Here is a 17,805-nt window from a genome sequence, read left to right on the forward strand (position 1 = left end):
GAAATTCATGCATCCGCTGGAGATAATATGCACCAAATCTGGATCCAAAATCTCAATAAAAAAATGGACCAAAATGGCAAAAATTTATTTTTGATACTGTCTATCCCCAATTGGATTTGACGTAGTTCCACATGCAACTATAATCTTTGAACAACAGCACATTTTTTCGTCAATTAGTTACCTCCTTTTAGGCCATGATCGGGATTGTAAACTTTTTCCCAAAACAGGACCCCCCATATTCAATGTGCGTCGGCTATTTTGCAGATGAAAACATGAAAGCACCTGGAGAACTGTCCAAATTGGTGATGCGCTATGTCAAGGATGAAATAAAGAAAGAAAATGGAAATTTACCAAAGTCAATCGAGACTGGTGCTACCATACACAAATGGGAACAATAGAAAATGATTGTGCAGAGAAGTGAAAGGTAAAACACTCGCGGTAGGAGAGAACGTGATTGACTGTCTAGGCAACAAAGAAGTCACTGTTAGCTCTGCATTTTAAAAAAATTATATGACCCAGGGACTTTACACTAAGGCCTACTCTGTCGTGTCAATACGTCCTGAATAAAGGTTACTACAATGTTGTTGTGTATTGATTGATATTCAAATATCATATATGCCAGATTTCAGAGAATTTGCACGCAAAATAACTTCACTATGGTAACGTTTATTCCTTGATTCTATTTACTCCAGCCACAAGAAACTTAAACGTTGTGGACCTTTAGAATATTACCCAAACATCACCTTTTAGAAGAACGATCAGCTAAACCTTATGGCAGCTTTTTTAGCTCAGCTGACAAAGTCAGCGAAGCTGGTAATATTACTAAGGGAATGGTGTCCGTCCTTCCTGCCATCCTGCCATCCTTCCATGTCAATTTTGGGCATTTTGTAACCGTAAGACCTAGGCACTTTGTTAACGCTGCTAAATTAGGAGTAGCCCAAGGGGAACTCAGAAACCAAAAATCAGCGCGATCCGACCTACATTCGGCGAATGAGGTCATCGGGAAGTTTAAACTTCTTTCCTTTATACCTCGGGCCACAGAGGAAATATTGTTTTTTAAATCTGGCCGAATATTTTTTAATAATTTTTCATTTTGACTTGTAATGGAATTAGTTTAGTTTTCACCGCCAGTTGGCGCTACAGGCACATTTGACAGATTTTTGACAATTCAAAAGCCCGGGTTATGACGTATAGTTGCGCAGTTGTATTCTGCGCATTGAATTGGCCAGGGAACCAGACTATATTTCAGCATACCCACTGTGACCAGTGTAAAGATGGTAGATTGATTTTGCAACAAGTAACCAATTTTCTGCTAAAAAGTAGTCAAGTAGGCGATATTATCACTAGTTCCTTTCAGTGGGTAGTCATAAGGTCTTAAGGGAATACTTTCAGAAATTAGTTCTTGAAAATTTGGCCACAATTCTGTGAAAACGATATCGGAAGTGCACGCTCTGTTCGCGATGTATTTTGAAGTGGAGAATTCCCACAGTATGTGCAGTGAATCGGCATGATTCTGTTTTCATATTAGTTTTTAGTACCACGATTCTTACATGAGTAAAAAGTAGACGTTTTAAGCAACACAATAATGTTACTCCCATAAAAATTGATTGCAAATTGACGGAGCTACGGCATTCTGTTCGGCAATTGTCAGCGCTGATAAAATACATTGCTAATGCATGCCAAATGGCACACTTTAAAAAGCGTTCATTGGACAACGTAGGGAATCACCAGAAATGACGTCATCGCTGGTCTAAATCTTCTATATAATAATATTAGAAGGGGGACGAATAAAGTCACATTTAGAGGCGTTGGATCGCCTTGAAATTTTGCATGAATGGTGGTGACACCTTACCCTGATGCAACGTCTTGGTTTTATTCAAAAATTTACTTCAGCGGAGCAGAAATGAGGGATTTTTAATCGGACACTGTCAATTCTCCTTACCACTCACAGAAGCCAAGCCATTGCTGTTAAGTTATGCAGGGGCTTAATCAATTACCTTCTTCTTCTTCTTCTTCTTCTTGATTGAGATCCTCCCGTTATGCGAGAAACCCTGCTATTACGGCAGGTAGAGTTCTTGAATATTACGAAAAAGTTCACAGATAAGGGAATGAAATTCCCACGAATAGATAAGCCATATAGTTCATCATACGTTAGAAGTCTTGCAGAAGCTGGTCCCTCTTTACGACGAGCAGATGGCACAGGGAGCTGCAGAGCTTATTAGAGATGCTTATGCTTGCTTTAGATTCAAGTTTAATCATATTGTCAATATTATCAATAGTTAAGTGGTTGCTGTTGCTAGTGTAGTTGTTGTTGTTGTTATAGTGTATGCCATTCAGTGTATGCTTGTCTACTTTATAGCCCCAACCGTTTATGATTGCAGAGCATTTCTCCCCCCCAGACCGTGGCGGCCGCTTGCCTTCGTTATTGTAGACTCCACACAGTTCCTGGGTCAGCGGTTCTCGCTCGCTGTTGAGTGCAGGACAGTCAACCAGGAAGTGGGCCATGTCTTCCTCCTCTCTTTTACATAGGGGACAGCTGGTGTTCAGTTCCTTCCCATATCTTGCTCTGTCTGTCTGGACCGCGGACCTGCCAACCATTATTCTCGCTCTGGAGGTAGCTGCTAAGGTCAGGTGTGCCCTCCCTCCGCAGGCTAGCCACATGGGGTGTGGTTTACCCATCCATGATGTGCCGACGATCAACCATTTCAGAGTGCTTTTCCCCTGTGCCTCCTTTGCGAGCAGACCGTGCCAGTGTTCTGATACTACCATAGATGTATGGCCTTTCCACGCCAGCTTTGGCCATGGGTACTGGAGGGCCCGATGGATATCAATTCCATACCTTTCCCCTATTGAGGCTATCCCACTGAACCAGCTTTTTGAGCTATCTTCTTTGATCGCAAGTTGCCTCATGGCAACCTGCCGTAGAGGGTTGGATGTGGGCAAGCGGGTAATGGCCCCAAATAGCGAGAGCTGTCTCAGATGGATGCTGGCTTGTATTGGTTTTGTTCCAGATAGAAGATGAACGGCAGCTACGGCGGTGTTCTCAGAGAGGCCCTGGATGAGGTGAATGGTCTTACGGTGGAAGAGGTTGAGTTTTGTCAGTTGTGCGGTTGTTGGAATTGTTGTCTCTAAACCATGGATTAATCTAGGTAGTATAAAAGTGTCATATAGCTTGAGGGACGCTGGCGGATCAAGGCCGTTATGACCATGAAAGCCAACCCCCATCAGGGCATACGCGGTTCTTCTTGCTAGCTTGATTCTTGGTTCAATATCTGGGCAGGGTTTTCCCGCCTGCCATTGGAGGCCGAGATGGGCGAACTCATCTGTTTTCGTTACCTCACGATCCTCTAAATACCATCTGGTGTCTTTGCTTGTGTCTGACTTCGGCTGGTGGTGCGGGCACACCACTGACTTGATAGGGTGGAGTTCATATAAGTTTGTGACAGAGTGCACGCTACATACTGTCATCATTGCTTGTAGCTCTGTGGGCAGTGTTGAGAGGAGCAGCAGATCATCCGCACATCCGGGGGTACCAATATATACTGGACCTATGTGCATACCAAGTCTGGCTTCTGCTAGCGATGTGGCCAGGTCGTTTGCATAGAGCTTGTAGAGTGTTGGTGACATAATTGCCCCCTGTCTCACCCCCTGGGCTACCGTGAACTCTCTACTGTCGTGGCCAAGCCATCTGATCGTCTCTGTGCTTGTCTCGTATAGGTCATCCACCAGGCACCAAAGCGACCGTCGCATTGGGGTGTTGTGCAGTTTTATCTTCAGCCTCGCATGGGAAACCACATCGAAAGCTTTCCTTGCATCCAGGGAGCAGATGAAGAGGCTCTCTTTTCTCTCTTTTGATTCTGCAATGGCCTCTGTCACCAGCAGGGAAGCCATGGCCGGTGAGCGTCCTTTGGTGAAACCATACTGTAGGCCACTTTGCTGCTGGTTAATGTCCTCAGCACAGTGTTTGAGACATATGTGTTCGAGCAATTTACCGAAGATGGAGGTGATGGTTATGCCCCTATAGTTGTCCATGATTAGTGAGTCTTTTCCCTTTTTGGCTATTGGAATCTTGTAGGCTGATTTGATCGCCCTAGGTGCCCTCCTCCGTTTCAGGATAGTGTTGAAGATGCCGGTCAGGTGTTCTAGTGCTATTTGTGAGCAAGATAGCAGTTTTAGGTGCTCAGCTTTATAACCTTCCTTGTCAGCTGCTTTCTTGCTACTTAGCATGTTTATAGCATCCTTCACGCTTTCTGTGTTGATGAAGAGGTGGTCCTCTTCCGCCTTTGCGTTCTCTCGTATATGGTCTAAGATGTACTCGAGGTGAGGTTCGGCTGTCTTAGGTGTCGCAAGTCGTTCGTAGTTCTTGGCCCATTCGCTTCTAACGATGTCGGCATCTGTTGTTACCTGGCCGTTCACTCTGATAGGGCTGGCACCCGTTTTTTCTTGTCTTTGTTTTGCTACAATCTTATAGAATAGGGCATCGTTATTGGAGGAGGCAGCTGAGATTTGCTGCAGGAGTTCATCTCGGTCGGCAGCGCCTTCTCGTCGCTGGATCTGTCTGATGCGCCTTGAGTCCTTTTTCTTGTTCAGCCAAGTTTGGTGCGAAACCTCTCGGGCTGCCTGCCTCTTTCCATAGGTAGAGGCTTGTCTTTGATGCCTTCACCGCTTCTGCCAGTAGTGGAGACCATTTCTTAGGTTGGCATCTACTCTGCTGGGCTCTTACTGTCTTGTAGGGTACTGATGTGAGGGTAGCCATGTTGATTGCCTCCTGCAGGGCAAGCATCGCTTCCTCTGGGTCTCTATCGGTGGTGGGTTGCTGACGGAGCCTATCTTCCAAAGCACTGCAGAACACGTTCGGGTCAGCCTCTGTGAAGTCGTATATTTTCCTACTGAGTTGCTTCTCCCGTACTACCTCCTTTGATGGCTTTACGGGCAGTAGAGGTACCGTGGTTGATGCTAAAAGTGGTAGGTGCTTTGAAGAGTTGAGCGATGTATCATCTTCAATAACGGCTGGAGTAGACCAGGCTGAGTTTGTACCTGGGTGGGCTCGGAAACATATGTGATCGATTCTTGAACTGTGGCCGAGGTGAGGGTTGATGTATGTCGACTCTCCTGTCCCCGTGTCACTCAGGGATAGCTCATTCATTAGTGCAATGAATCGTCTTTCCTTTGGCCCCTTGCGGTGGACGTGATCTTCATTTAGATTTCCTGCAATGATGATTTCGTGATCTTGACCAAATTTCGTAACCAACTCATAAAGTTTGTCCGTGTCCTCCATGAAGGCTCCAAAAGCCATGGTGCTTGTGCCGGATGGGAGGTAACAATTTATTATGCACATTGGTCGCGCAGGTAAGTGGCACAGTGTTACGAGAATTCTCTCGTTCCCCTCATCATTGATCTTTCTGATGTAGGGGCTGAGCCATGGGGCCCATAGTGTTGCTACACCACCTCTCCCCGCACTGTGCCGCATGTTCCCATCCTCCTGGGGCGTTTCACCTGCACTCCCTGCGGGGTGAATACATTACCTTTTGAACAGCTGGCTGTAGGGGGATGATTGGAACAGCCGGTATACCTGCTGACCTGCTGAACCCAGATAAATGTTATTTTCAATCCACGATTGCAGGTCACCTGATTTTCGAGATTTCGCGGGAAATTGTAAACAAACGCATGTGTGCAGTTCAAATGTAAACAAAAATGTATTTTTGGTACTTTTGGTTGCTGGACTTGGGTTTTCCCGCAGTTAGGAGCTGGGGTCAAATTGGCGGTCTATTGTTTATGGGTGCTGTTTAAGTCAGAGGTAGCCCTTGATTATGAAGGGATTTTCAAATATGAAAACGACCCTTTGTATTGTAAATTCCAATCACCTGCAGGACAGGTCAATTTCTCTCAATAAAATTAATTTTGTTGACTCCTGTAATCTCTACCTTATCAAAAAAAAGACAGTGGTGTTAGTCCCAAACTGGTCATTTCTATTTATTTTGACCTCTGTTAAATCAGGATACCTCTCAATTACAGACAGCATTTTGTATCCTTGTGCTGTACAACCCAGCCTGGACATACCACAGTTGTCCATGGAGAAGTCTCATCCTCTCTGACACTTCTTTTCTGTAAAGCTACCGATACAACATACTGAACTAGGGATATCTTCCGTTGCCTCCTGTAATATTTACATACCATGGCTGATACGTTCAATCATATTTCATCCAGCTGGCAGCTCTGCATTGGAAATCTTAGTGGTATAACGTGTTCTCTTGACCTTCAAACAGTAGTGTAAAGCTGATATTTACTACTTTACACCCTCAGTCCTATGTTATTAGGTGATCCAGCTGAGCGCCAGGCCCTTGGGCCTCTTGTTTTATGTCTGTGTAATATTTCTCGCATAATCACCTTGTTGTAAATAGGGTAAACCTACCAAATGCGCTGAACTCCAACCACCCATACCGTTTTCAGGAAGGAGCTATGGTGACTCTCTCTTGACATGTATGCAGCTTCCTTTATTGGCGTATATGGTGTATGGTATTCAGCGCTATAATCTTGTTGAAATGGGGTAAACCTACCGAATGGTGTAGAGCTTTAATACATCAACTTCATCTTTTTTAGGAAGATCGAGCTACCGTTATCTAAATTAGTGACAGCTTTCTTTGTTTATGTATGGTATTCAACACTTTCGCCTTGTTGGGGTAAACCTACCGAATGTACTGAACTCAGTCATGGTACACTTTAAAAGCTGCTATAAGTTTACGTGCCAAATACATTGTCGATTTCCTCTATTTATTTCATGTTTGCATAACATAAACTATCATTATTTTCAAAGCACAGATCTTGTTAAAACTTCATTATCAAACTTTATTTTTAATTTTCCTAAAAACTAGATTGTGTTGTTAATTCCTACTAGACAGTACATTTCCTCAAAATGACACCACTTCCAAGCTTCCAATTATAATCCAGTTTACGAGGGAAAAAAATATGCAAAAAAGACTCACGTAGCTGGGAAACATTGTCAGCATTTTGGCGTTCTTAAGCTGCGTTCACACTGAATACGTATTGAATGCGCATTCCGGAATACGTGCCCCGGAATACGAATCAATGTTAATTCGCATTAATTGGGGTGTTCACACACAACATGCCAATGCGCATTAACCGGTATCGCCGCCTATTGGCCATTAGGAGAACGAATCGACTCTCCTGATCAGGAGGCGCAAATGTCGCTACTACAACAGCAACATGGAGATGGATGTACAACATGTCCAACAAGATGAGGAACAGCAACGCCGGCAAAGCTGACAAACGGAAGAAATCTGACACTACATGCACTATTGACAACGAAATGACAGATCATGCGTTCTCCATGTGCTAGAACGGAAATAACATATTGCGCATGCGCACAGGAGGGCAGCCTTGTTAATGCGCATTGAGTTGTTCACACCGAATGCGTATCGGGCGATCCGAATTCTGATGCGAATTCAATACGGTGCTGGAACCGTTTTCGATAAACCGATTTGGCATCATTCCAAAACGATTTCAGTCTGAACAGTTTAAAATACGAATTCAGGTTTTAATTCGTATTCAATTCGTATCAAAACGCTAGTGTGAACACAGCTTAAGTGATGTATCATATCTCTGATTCTGGCAAAGTAAGTATAATTAGAGCTTTTTAGTGCTTGAGTTTTTTACTGTGAAGTTTCAGATGAAATCTGACATTTTGTTCAACTGCTGTATTATATGTATAAAAACCAAATAAATCAGTTTGCCATTATTGTGAATTGGACTAAAGTCCTTCACAGAAACTGTCTTGATGGAAAAGTTTTGTAGCATTTTTATCTCAGCTGATCTACTCATATCGCTATTCAAGATAGGTCTGTCCTCCCTTCCTTCCTTCACTCCATCCATCCATCCACCCATCCATCCATCCTTCAGGAAGGACATCATCATGCTAAAAACTCAACTCCCCTCGCACACGTTACATAAGCTCGGTCGATAAAGTGCTGAGTGTTGGCCTGAGCTTCAGGATGGCCATTATTATGCTAGAAACTCGACTCCCCTCGCACACATCACATAAGCTCGGTCGATTAAGTGCAGAGTGTTGGCCTGACCATTATTATGCCTGAAACTCGACTCCCCTCGCACACATTACATAAGCTCGGTCGATAGTGCCGAGTGTTGGCCTGAGCTTCAGGATGGACATTATTATTCTAGAAACTAGCCTCCCCTCGCACACGTTACATCAGCTCGGTCGATTAAGTGCCGAGTGTTGGCCTGAGCTTCAGGATGGACATTATTATGCTAGAAACTCGACCAACCTTGGGAGAGTACGAGTTGTGTAGTCTGGATTGTATGGAACCAATGTAACACAGAACTTGTGATTGTGATTTTTTTGATAAATTTCGATAGCGGTACAATTCTCTAATAAGAGATGAAAACCATATTTTCATGATAAGTTTCGGTTTTAGATTTTAGTTTAAGGTATTTACATGTATATGGCTAGCCCTTAAATTAATGGGGCTAACTTCTACATTGCCTACATTCATGATAATATATATTTAACTGAAATAAATTGATGTTTCCCATTGTGATGATTGTGTGCCATAAACGTCCATGTTAGAGATACTGTGTGTGTATCAAAACAGTGATAATGAAGAAGTAACTTTTTTTGTGATAAGGCCAAGCAGGCCACTATCCCATTATCTTAATCAATGATACCATGACATCAATCCATACTGTAGATTGGGGCAATAGATAGCAAGGGGCGGGGGGGGGGGGATAATGCACACTTGTGATCAACCCATCGCAGCAAAAGGAGGCGCATGTAGCACAGAAGATTAGCCTAACTGACACCAGGAGATAATGGAAGAAATTGATGAACTCGGATTTAACGAGAGGCAGGCATTACAGCAATGAAATAAATAGCTAGGCCTCTCGAGCGACATGCGCCTGGTTTTGTGACAACGAGTCACACTTGTGCCGAGAGTGATAATGATAGACTCTAAATCTGAAAGGAGATTACTTGTCCTGTAGGTTACCAGAAGCAAATAATAGAAAACTTAATTGTGAGTGCAATAAAATTGAGTCCAAAGTTTCATTGAAATTTATTCTCGACAATAAAAGTAACTGTGCATGTATATTGCGTTTGCATATTTTCATATTGAGCCTGTAATAATTGCTATAACAACCTATTTGTTTTGTTCTAATCTTTTCTATGTGATAGTATCCTGCTCTTCTGGTTGTGACTTTGTCCTCGAATGGACAATCTGAGAAAAGTGGCAAAATGAAATGGACACTGAGAAAAGGGAAAAAGATAAAAAATGTGCCCCCTATCTTCTTGTCTCAGAAAATGATAGTTATACCTTTGTTGTGGCCAATATAGCTATTGGTTGGAGAAATTGACGTACAAAACCTCCAAGGTACCCTTCTCCGATTTCTTGTGAGTCTGCCTCATTTTTAAACGGCCAATAATGTCCTAGGAAGTTGATGCCCTTCCCTTGAGGACAAAGTCGAAACAAGAACAAATGAGTCCTCTTGTGGACAAGGTCACAACTGGCATGATTGGTCATATAGAGTATGAAGTCAAAACCAGCATGATGGGTGTTCTTGAGGACATGGTCACAAACAGAATGACTGGTCCTCTTAATGACAAAGTCATTACCAGCATGATGGATCCTCTTGAGTCACAACCAACATGATGTGTCATTTTAAGGACATAGTAACAACCAGAATGATGGGTCCTCACGAGTATAAAGTCACAACCAGCATGATGATGGATCCTCTTGAGTCACAACCAACATGATGGGTCCTTTTAAGGACATAGTAACAACCAGAATGATGGGTCCTCGTGAGTATAAAGTCGCAGCCACCAATGCTGTGATATGATCATTTTGAGGTGGGTCAAACACCCAAGAAGTCAAGTCCAGAGAATGATGTGTCCCCTTCAATTCTTACAATCCGCCAAAAATGAACTTGACCACACCCCCGGAGATATAAACCCGAGCCAGCCGCATGGTGTTATAATCAAGAATGATGTTCCCGCTTGTGTTCCTTTGGGATATCTCGGATGTTGCAGGGTCCAAATCATCAGTCACAAGATAAAATGAGTCATTGACCTGCTCTAAGGAGTCCAGCCTCACCATAGTCGCGTCCATGCAGCTCTCTCCAACAACAGGGTAGTATTTGCCGTCAGAACCTCGGATCGCCCTGCTACTTGTAGAATTCATGAAGCGTCCGAAACCGTCTGCGTAGCCAAGCGAAAACGTGCCAATGATCTCAGCTGAGGAAGTTCTGAAAATAGACCATGAGCCAAATACAAAAGTGGTCTCACTTTTTTTTAATTCGTGACAACATTTTGGGGGCAGTGTACAGATGCAAATCGGCATTTATGTCCACTACGGCCTACCATGGAGGTATAAATAAGATACCTCCATGGGCCTACCATATGCCGTAGTGGACATAAATGCCGATTTATGTTCTAGAACATAATTATTTGTGTTCTAGAACAATTGACCAATAGGAGAACAAGAATATTGTTCTAGACCATTCAACCAATCACTGACCAGGAATAATGGTCTAGAACATAAATCAGCCAATCACAGTACAGGAATTCTGTTCTAGACCATTAATCGACCAATCACTGGCCAGGAAAAATGGTCTAGAACATAAATCAGCCAATCACAGTACAGGAATTCTGTTCTAGACCATTAATCAACCTATCCCTGAACAGGAATTGTGTTAGAACTTAAATCGGCATTTATATCCACTACGGGCTACCATAAACGTAGGCATGCTAACATGTCTTCACGAGACAGTTACATGTGTTTTCTAATGTATAAAAATGCTCTGCTTGACTACAATTGCCATTATCTCAATTCGGGCATGTGCGACAAGCGCCTACTTTCAGTGGAGCGGCTCATAATAATTATTTTCTCATCGCTTACTGATTAAACAGATGGACAGCTGAATGAAAGCGTAATGACTGCAATATAATACAAGGTTATTAAATTTATCCGACAACCTGCGTGGCTTGCAACATAGTACCAAGATTCAGAATTGACAAAGACTGGTATTTATCAATTCTTGATGGTCGTGGCCTCTAGCACTGGGTCGTGCTTTACATCCGTGCCTTTGTATAGAACCCTGCAGCATAATCTGTCCAAATATAAGAGGGACACTTTTCTCGGGAAACATTTTCTACTTCTACAACGGCCGTTTCTAAACACACTTTATAATCTTGCCGACAGCATCAAAGGTAATGAAACTGTACACTCCCGACGCAGTATTTTGCGATCTATCAAACGGGCGTGAGCCGCGAAGAAAGACACTTTTGTTTAGTGTTGTTATGGCTTTGGAAGCGTATGGAAAATGATAATTAGGCCTGATGACCACCACTAAGAATGCATTTGTTAGGCCTACTTGATATAACAGTCATACCTGTATCGTTTTCCATAACCGACGTACGACCCTTCGGAAACCATTTTCACCCGCGTCGGTTTCGCGATTAATGACATGGCCAGGGATGCTCCCCCCAATGATGCTATTTCTAATGAAAACAAAAATACCGGGATTTAGAACGAACCGCACTTGACAGTGTGAATGCACAATGTGCAAACGAAGCCTCGTCTTGAATTCAGCGGTTATGATTTAAGGAATTGATACCGAACTGGAGGTATTGGTTGTCTCACCCAAACCGCGAGGGTGGAGGTAAGATGTAGACCAACACCGAGTCGCAGCCGAGGTTGTGGCCAATAATTTAGCTCCACCCTCGCAGTTTTGGTGAAACAACCGATACCTCCAGTACGGTATCAATTCCTTCAGTAACAAAGACTTAATCAGTGCTAATTCTTGATTGTATATATTGCATCAAGTATATACTTGGTTTTTGACGTTAAGAAATAAATGAAGGAATGTACATGTATACTAGACGACATTTATACTGTTTTAAACATCTTTACTATAAAAAACGAATTATCCATATTGGCGCCATCCATATGGGAGAGTCTCTAGCTATACTGGCGTATATCCGGACGGGAGCGGCACAGGCAACCACCAATTGGACCCAAAAACTGCTGCATGCCTACACGAATCCTCCTCAAGGTGTTAGCTGTTTTCAAAGTTGTGGTTGGAATCAATATTCAACTATAGACTATAGCTATTTATAATGATCTCTCGACAGACATACCTTTTTCGCTCAAATAAGGAATATCTAAACCATACATAGCCTTTCCTATCCTGACAAAATCTAAGTCAGCTCCAATTCCTTTCATAGCCGTACACGAAGCGGAAGAATGCAACGGGATTCCAGCCATTCTAAACCAAAAAGAGAATACGGGTAATTCACGCGAATACCACGTCTTCACGATCATAAAGTATCATATGCCACTCCTTGAGATGGCATCCCCAGGCTAAAAGAAGCAAGGGCAGACCACGGCCTTCTTGACCCTCAATGCATTGAGATTGTTCAGCTTCCAGACAACGCGCGTCAGTATGGGTATAGAGGGTACGGAGGCAATAACGCTGAAGGTTCAGTATGACCTCGGCAGAACCTGGACAAGATCGACATAGGTCCGAAGGGCAGGGCAGGAGCTCAATGACCTGGAGGGAGTGGCCTAAGACGATTCGGAGAGTTGTGTCTGACATGCCCAGGCCGGGGTTGAAGGGGATAGGTAAGAAAGTAAGTACGATCTTAAAGGAGGCCTACTGTACTTTTTTAATTGACTTTCTAGTTTATTTTAGAACTGAGCTCGTCTATAATATCGCAATGAGGGCCCGAAATGGTCGGCCACCACCTCGCTCACGGCCAAATATCTAATATCCATGTCAAAGCTTCCATATATACACGTAGTGAGAAAGAAGATCTGGGCTAGGTTGTTCAAAGCCTGGTTGTAGTGTAGCGCGCTGCGTTTTAGTGACCGCTGCTTAACTAAACGGAACCCTTGCCTTGGGGTTCTACTAAAACTAGGCAAAACCCTAAAGCAGAGCCCTGGAGGTTCGGCTAAGTAGTGGTGGCATAGGTGCATATAGCCGCAGGTAAGGCTAATAGAGCCAACTTGGCGGCATGCTATAAGATTCAACCACTGAAGGAGATAGCGGAGCTTTGAACAACCGAGCCCTGAATGACGGGTGTCGAAGCTCTCTTAATACATGTAGTATTTGCCGGTATAAACCTTTAAACGTTTGGCGATAAATTAAAAGAGTCCATTTCCTTACTGTTTTTGATAAGTCTATTTGGTACGATTAGGCTCTGATACCTGGCAAATATTGAAAACTCACCGATATTTGGCAGCGACTTCCATAAACGACTTCAACTGTTGATCCGTCCAGTTGTCGTCATCCGCCGAGTTCCCTCTTGAAAAGTGTTGATAAATCCCCCCGATTGGTATGGAGAGATTGGAACAGATCTGAAAGGTCCCAATCATACATGAACTGGTCAAAAAGCAGATGATAGCACAGTGGGCGGCAGTAGTAGTTGTTGTTTCAATTTACACAGGAAGCCCGTTAAAGTCAACGATCCGACATAACAGTAAACTTTACTTTGCGTTAGTCGTAAACTTAACTTGGCGTTTACGATTAAAAAAACTTGGCGTAGAATTTACTGGGATTAACTGAAGGAGGTAACATGAGGTTAAAAATTAACAACAAATCAACGAACTAATTTCTTTTGGACAACTTCGCCTCGGACTGGGTTCTGGACAATAGTAGCGCTAAAGTTGGAGTTGGATTTTATGTGTTCTTGTGAATAAACAGAGTATTGGAGACCTTCCGCCAAGATTTCGTTCGCTTCCGTGTATCTGGTATACGTGCATTCAGTATCGGTCAGCGTAAATCAAAATAGTGATGCATTTGCGTTGTTTTACATGCCATCATGTATGGGGATTAAACTATACTTGATGCCATTAATTGGCCTATTATACATGTCGAATCGTTCTTGAGTAAAGATTTAAGATCGCATAAATTGAAAACGCATGTTCATCGTTCGGTAGGGTTAATTGACAATACAAACCCTGGAATTATGGAATTGTTATTGATTTTCTTGATTCTTAATTAAGTTCTACTTGATTGATGATGATAGCTAGATTCCTCTTACATTTACAAAGTTATCTAAGTGATCAACATCTATGCCATTTCTGTTCGTTCCAGCGTTAACCTCGATTTCGATTTCTCCCCTCCATCCTGAAACCTTAAAGTGAGAGAATAGGTATGATAAATCAAAGACTTCATTGGCAAAAATTTTATATCAGTGACTACATTAATTCAACTTCCATGCCACTGTGGCTATTGTTACTTTGCGGACCGGAACGAAGCGAACAGAGGAGGTTTGTCTCTCGGTTGGTTGAGCAAAATATCCAAAATTTGCCAATTCGGCCATATGCATGCATCATTTATCAGTCGCGACGAAAAGTTTCACCGCCGGCGTCTATATCCTCCATTTCGGTCGATGTAACCTGCTGGAGTAACATTAACCGTGCTGTGTCCCAATTAGTCCTTGATTAGTCGTCGATTGGTCGTCCTACCCGAAAGTGAGATGTCGAATGGCAACGCCTTGATTTACAGAGGAATACATGTATTATAATTCCTACGATTTCCTTCACACCGGCTTTTGCCGTATACGCAAGGGGGCTAGTTTGCCTTCCAGCCCAACCGGATCCTCCAAAGAACACAACGTTGAGCATTCGCTGCAGTTACGCTCCGGACGCACCAATGACCGGCCGAGTACTGTCGGTGGTACATAAAGGAGAGACGATCAGGATGACGAAATAGGCTGCTTGGAGTCTACAGTGTATACACGCCTACCTGAGTTTGATTATGGGCTAGTTCGGCCCACGCCTCGGCGAACTCTGGTGAGGAGACAGTTGGTGTCAGTTGATGGTTGAACAGTGCGCGAGCTTCAACTCGATTAGCATTTCCTGCAAATGTATACAAACTTTGCTGAACCCGCTTGATAGAATATAAAGGCTGTGTAAACGTAGAGTATAATTTTCGCGGTGCAAAATGTTCGCGAGGACACTTTTCTGGGGTATATACTGCGTCTTGGTCCTATCTATAGCCTTTTGATCGATAGAGAGGTAAATCTGGTGGAACACCAGCTTGCATGCAGTATTAGGGGAACTGAACAACCAGCCGTTGCACTCATTATGTTTTTAGAGACTACCCGCCGCACTTTAAAAGGACAATTGAACGATATGTGGGTACTCCTCTCATAATTTTCATGCCTTTTTTATCAGAGAGAGACAGCAATACAGTGGAAAGAAAACCACTCACCGAAAACAAGAAGTGGTCCTCCTATTCCGGCCTTGCGAAGTTCAACCCCTTCTCCGACTGTAGCTACGGCCAGTCGTTCCACACCAAGTGTTTTGATGTGTCTTGCCACTTCTACACTCCCATGTCCGTAAGCATTGCCTTTTACCACTCCTATTATGCCTGAAAACATGGGCAATCCTCACTAAAACTGGTAGCCGGTCTAAGGATTGCAACTTCCATTTGCAGTGCTTTCAGTCAAACACAATTTGAACTTTTCAAATTCAAGTGCATTTTTTAACAGAAAGAGCCTAGTATTGTTACCGCTGAACATACAGGAGTGTATTTGAGGTGCGATCATATGGTTAAGGTGAAACCAAAGCGACTCTATTTTGCCAACCTTGGGAACACCAGAGCCCTATCAAACACCAAAAATTGGACAAGATTCTGTTTTATGTATTAGTATATATACTGTTGGTCCAGCAACAGTGACTGACCACGGAGCATGTGGCTGAATGCAGGAAACGATGGTTTCCCTCTGTAATGAAACCGTCCTCGAGGCCGATAAAACGGAGTGAACACTTATAACTTACCAGTGCTGAGCGGAATCTTCGATCTAATTCTATTCAGATTGTTGGTGATTCTGTCCAGGTTGATCTGCAAGTAGGCGCAACGACCAACCGCTTCGTATACCTTGTCATTGTCCTCAGCACTGATCGCCATCGTGTGGTACACTGGGATCGAATTCGGTCAGAAATCCTTGCGGGTGTCGAGCAGAAAAAATTTCAACTTCAAGAAAAAATTTCACATTCCTGGTTCAGTACTAATAGCTGGTATACATTGTAATTATCTAAACCAAGATTACAGTGCAGTAGACCAAGTAAGTTAATAAAATATCTAATAGTCTTTTCATGAGTAGACATATACTCAAGTTCGTCCCCGAAAGGATGGAGTGCAGCAAACGATTTATGCAACACAGAAAACACAATGTAATTTTCCCCATCCAATCCAAAGATGTTGCCATTTATACATGTGTTTTACAACAGGATTACCTAATCAAGCTAGCAACCGGCTTGTTACAGCCAGGTGGTGGGTTCACCAAATGCTTCGATGTTGATCAGGCTATAGGGGTTCTTCACTGACCTCACATGATGACGTTGCCAATTGTTTTGCACTGCCATATTGGCCGTCAAACGTGGTCACGACGTAAAGGAAATGTATTTGCATTGTGCAGCCCGCTTTGATGCTCTTTATCTACCCCTCGGATTGCAGATTGCCATCCTACTTCCACAAACGTAACGACGCTGCATGTTATCAATCTGGCTCTTTCACATGAATTCTTCGAAGAATCAACCTATTAAAACATACTAGGCAATACAACGTACACGAAACCACCACACGGCATCGTGCCGCATTTTAAATTATTCAATAACTCGCTTCGAGATCTGCTAGCTGCAGACACTAAAGACCATCTGAGTTTAAGAAAAATGACTCAAAGGGCGAAGAAACGTGCGACTATCTTCCATTCGCTCTCTGAACCAATGTATGACGAAAGAATATCAGCTTCCGCCTTTTCCTCCAAAGATGTCTTCTCATTTGCCTCCTTGGCTATTGCGTACGCTTGCCTCATTCTGATTGGGATTATTTGGCTTAAGATGTGCAAGATGGCCATAGCATTAGTTGTCTTAACACGAGGTGCCCCTGTCGCCACGCAGCAGGCGGACATCCATTATACTTGGCCATCGACTACAACCGAAGAACCCTTCACCCCAGGCGCGCCCATGTTATTTGTCAACACGCTCACACTGAATACATTCTTGATTATCGCCACATTAATCTCAATATCGTTGTTCGCATACTGGCGCTTCCGCAAATACGTGCAACATAAACCCACGTCCATGGTCATTCGCTTGACCAACGGAACTGAGTGCGTTAATATAGAGGTCCCCCTGACTCAAACGTGCCTATTTGTCTTTTACCGACTTACCAACCCCTTTCCATCCTGGACACTGTTTAAAACTAACTGGATTGTGCCAGACGCTGTTACAGCCTAACCTGCCCAAAATCCTAATCACAAGTACACTAACCGAGCGCTCCCTCCAACTTCCGGCCCCAAAGCGCCTCTCCCCTTGGATGGCTAAGAAGGTCCACAACTTGATGCAAACACCATATCAATGGACCGCCTGGCTACACCACGCTGGAGAACGAATTAAACTTAGTCCAACGACCACCTCTCCAACTACTCTTGCAACTGCTTGTAAAACAGCCATCCCCAACACAACTGAACAGCAAACCACCACAGTGGACGAATGTAATGTCCAGTACCCGAGAATTTACCCCGAATTGCAGAACGGCATTAACGGTGACTTGGATTCATTCGTCCAGATATTGTCAACATTAACTTTTAAAACACTTGTACATTACCTATGTTATTGTATGTAATCCATATAATCCATATATATCATGTAAATAAGCACGCTGCACGAAACTTCTTCCACCAGTGTTAAAGTGTACTCTTAAAGTGTACGAATAAATAAATAAATAAATATATATACAATGTAATTTTTTTTTTCACTTTGGAGT

The 17,805-nt window shown here is 43.2% G+C and overlaps 2 protein-coding genes across 13 annotated transcripts in view; one reads left to right on the forward strand and one right to left on the reverse strand.

Annotated features, from left to right (window-relative positions):
• Positions 1–9,119, forward strand: part of LOC135493862 (uncharacterized) — a 27,204-nt gene extending 18,085 nt beyond the window's left edge. For all 8 annotated transcript variants that reach the window (XM_064781488.1, XM_064781483.1, XM_064781491.1 and 5 more), the window contains one exon: positions 265–9,119. In XM_064781488.1, coding sequence (XP_064637558.1) covers positions 265–398 — 134 coding nt within the window. In that variant the 3' untranslated portion in view covers positions 399–9,119. The remainder of the gene's footprint in view (positions 1–264) is intronic.
• LOC135493863 (alanine racemase-like) lies at positions 8,885–17,805 on the reverse strand. Of its 5 annotated transcripts, none has more exons than XM_064781495.1 (9): positions 17,647–17,805; positions 15,816–16,011; positions 15,247–15,405; positions 14,779–14,891; positions 14,072–14,164; positions 13,258–13,385; positions 12,167–12,294; positions 11,419–11,527; positions 8,885–10,272 (listed from the first exon to the last, which is right to left on the reverse strand). In XM_064781495.1, the coding sequence occupies exons 2-9, from the start codon at positions 15,943–15,945 to the stop codon at positions 9,933–9,935; spliced, it is 1,200 nt and encodes a 399-aa protein (XP_064637565.1). In that variant the 5' UTR covers positions 15,946–16,011; positions 17,647–17,805; the 3' UTR covers positions 8,885–9,932. The 5 variants fall into 5 exon arrangements, with proteins under 5 accessions (XP_064637565.1, XP_064637562.1, XP_064637564.1 ...); XM_064781492.1 differs by having other exon boundaries at positions 15,816–16,576; XM_064781494.1 differs by having other exon boundaries at positions 16,366–17,805.

The sequence above is a fragment of the Lineus longissimus genome, chromosome 9, assembly GCF_910592395.1.
Source record: "Lineus longissimus chromosome 9, tnLinLong1.2, whole genome shotgun sequence".
NCBI lineage: Eukaryota > Metazoa > Nemertea > Pilidiophora > Heteronemertea > Lineidae > Lineus > Lineus longissimus.

Coding starts and splice junctions, on each gene's coding strand:
- LOC135493863 (XM_064781495.1), bottom strand. CDS start 15,945: ATGGCGATCAGTGCTGAGGACAATGACAAGGTATACGAAGCGGTTGGT. Junction 15,406..15,815: donor GAAGATTCCGCTCAGCACTG/GTAAGTTATAAG, acceptor CCATGTTTTCAG/GCATAATAGGAGTGGTAAAA. Junction 14,165..14,778: donor TAGCCCATAATCAAACTCAG/GTAGGCGTGTAT, acceptor TCTCACTTTAAG/GTTTCAGGATGGAGGGGAGA.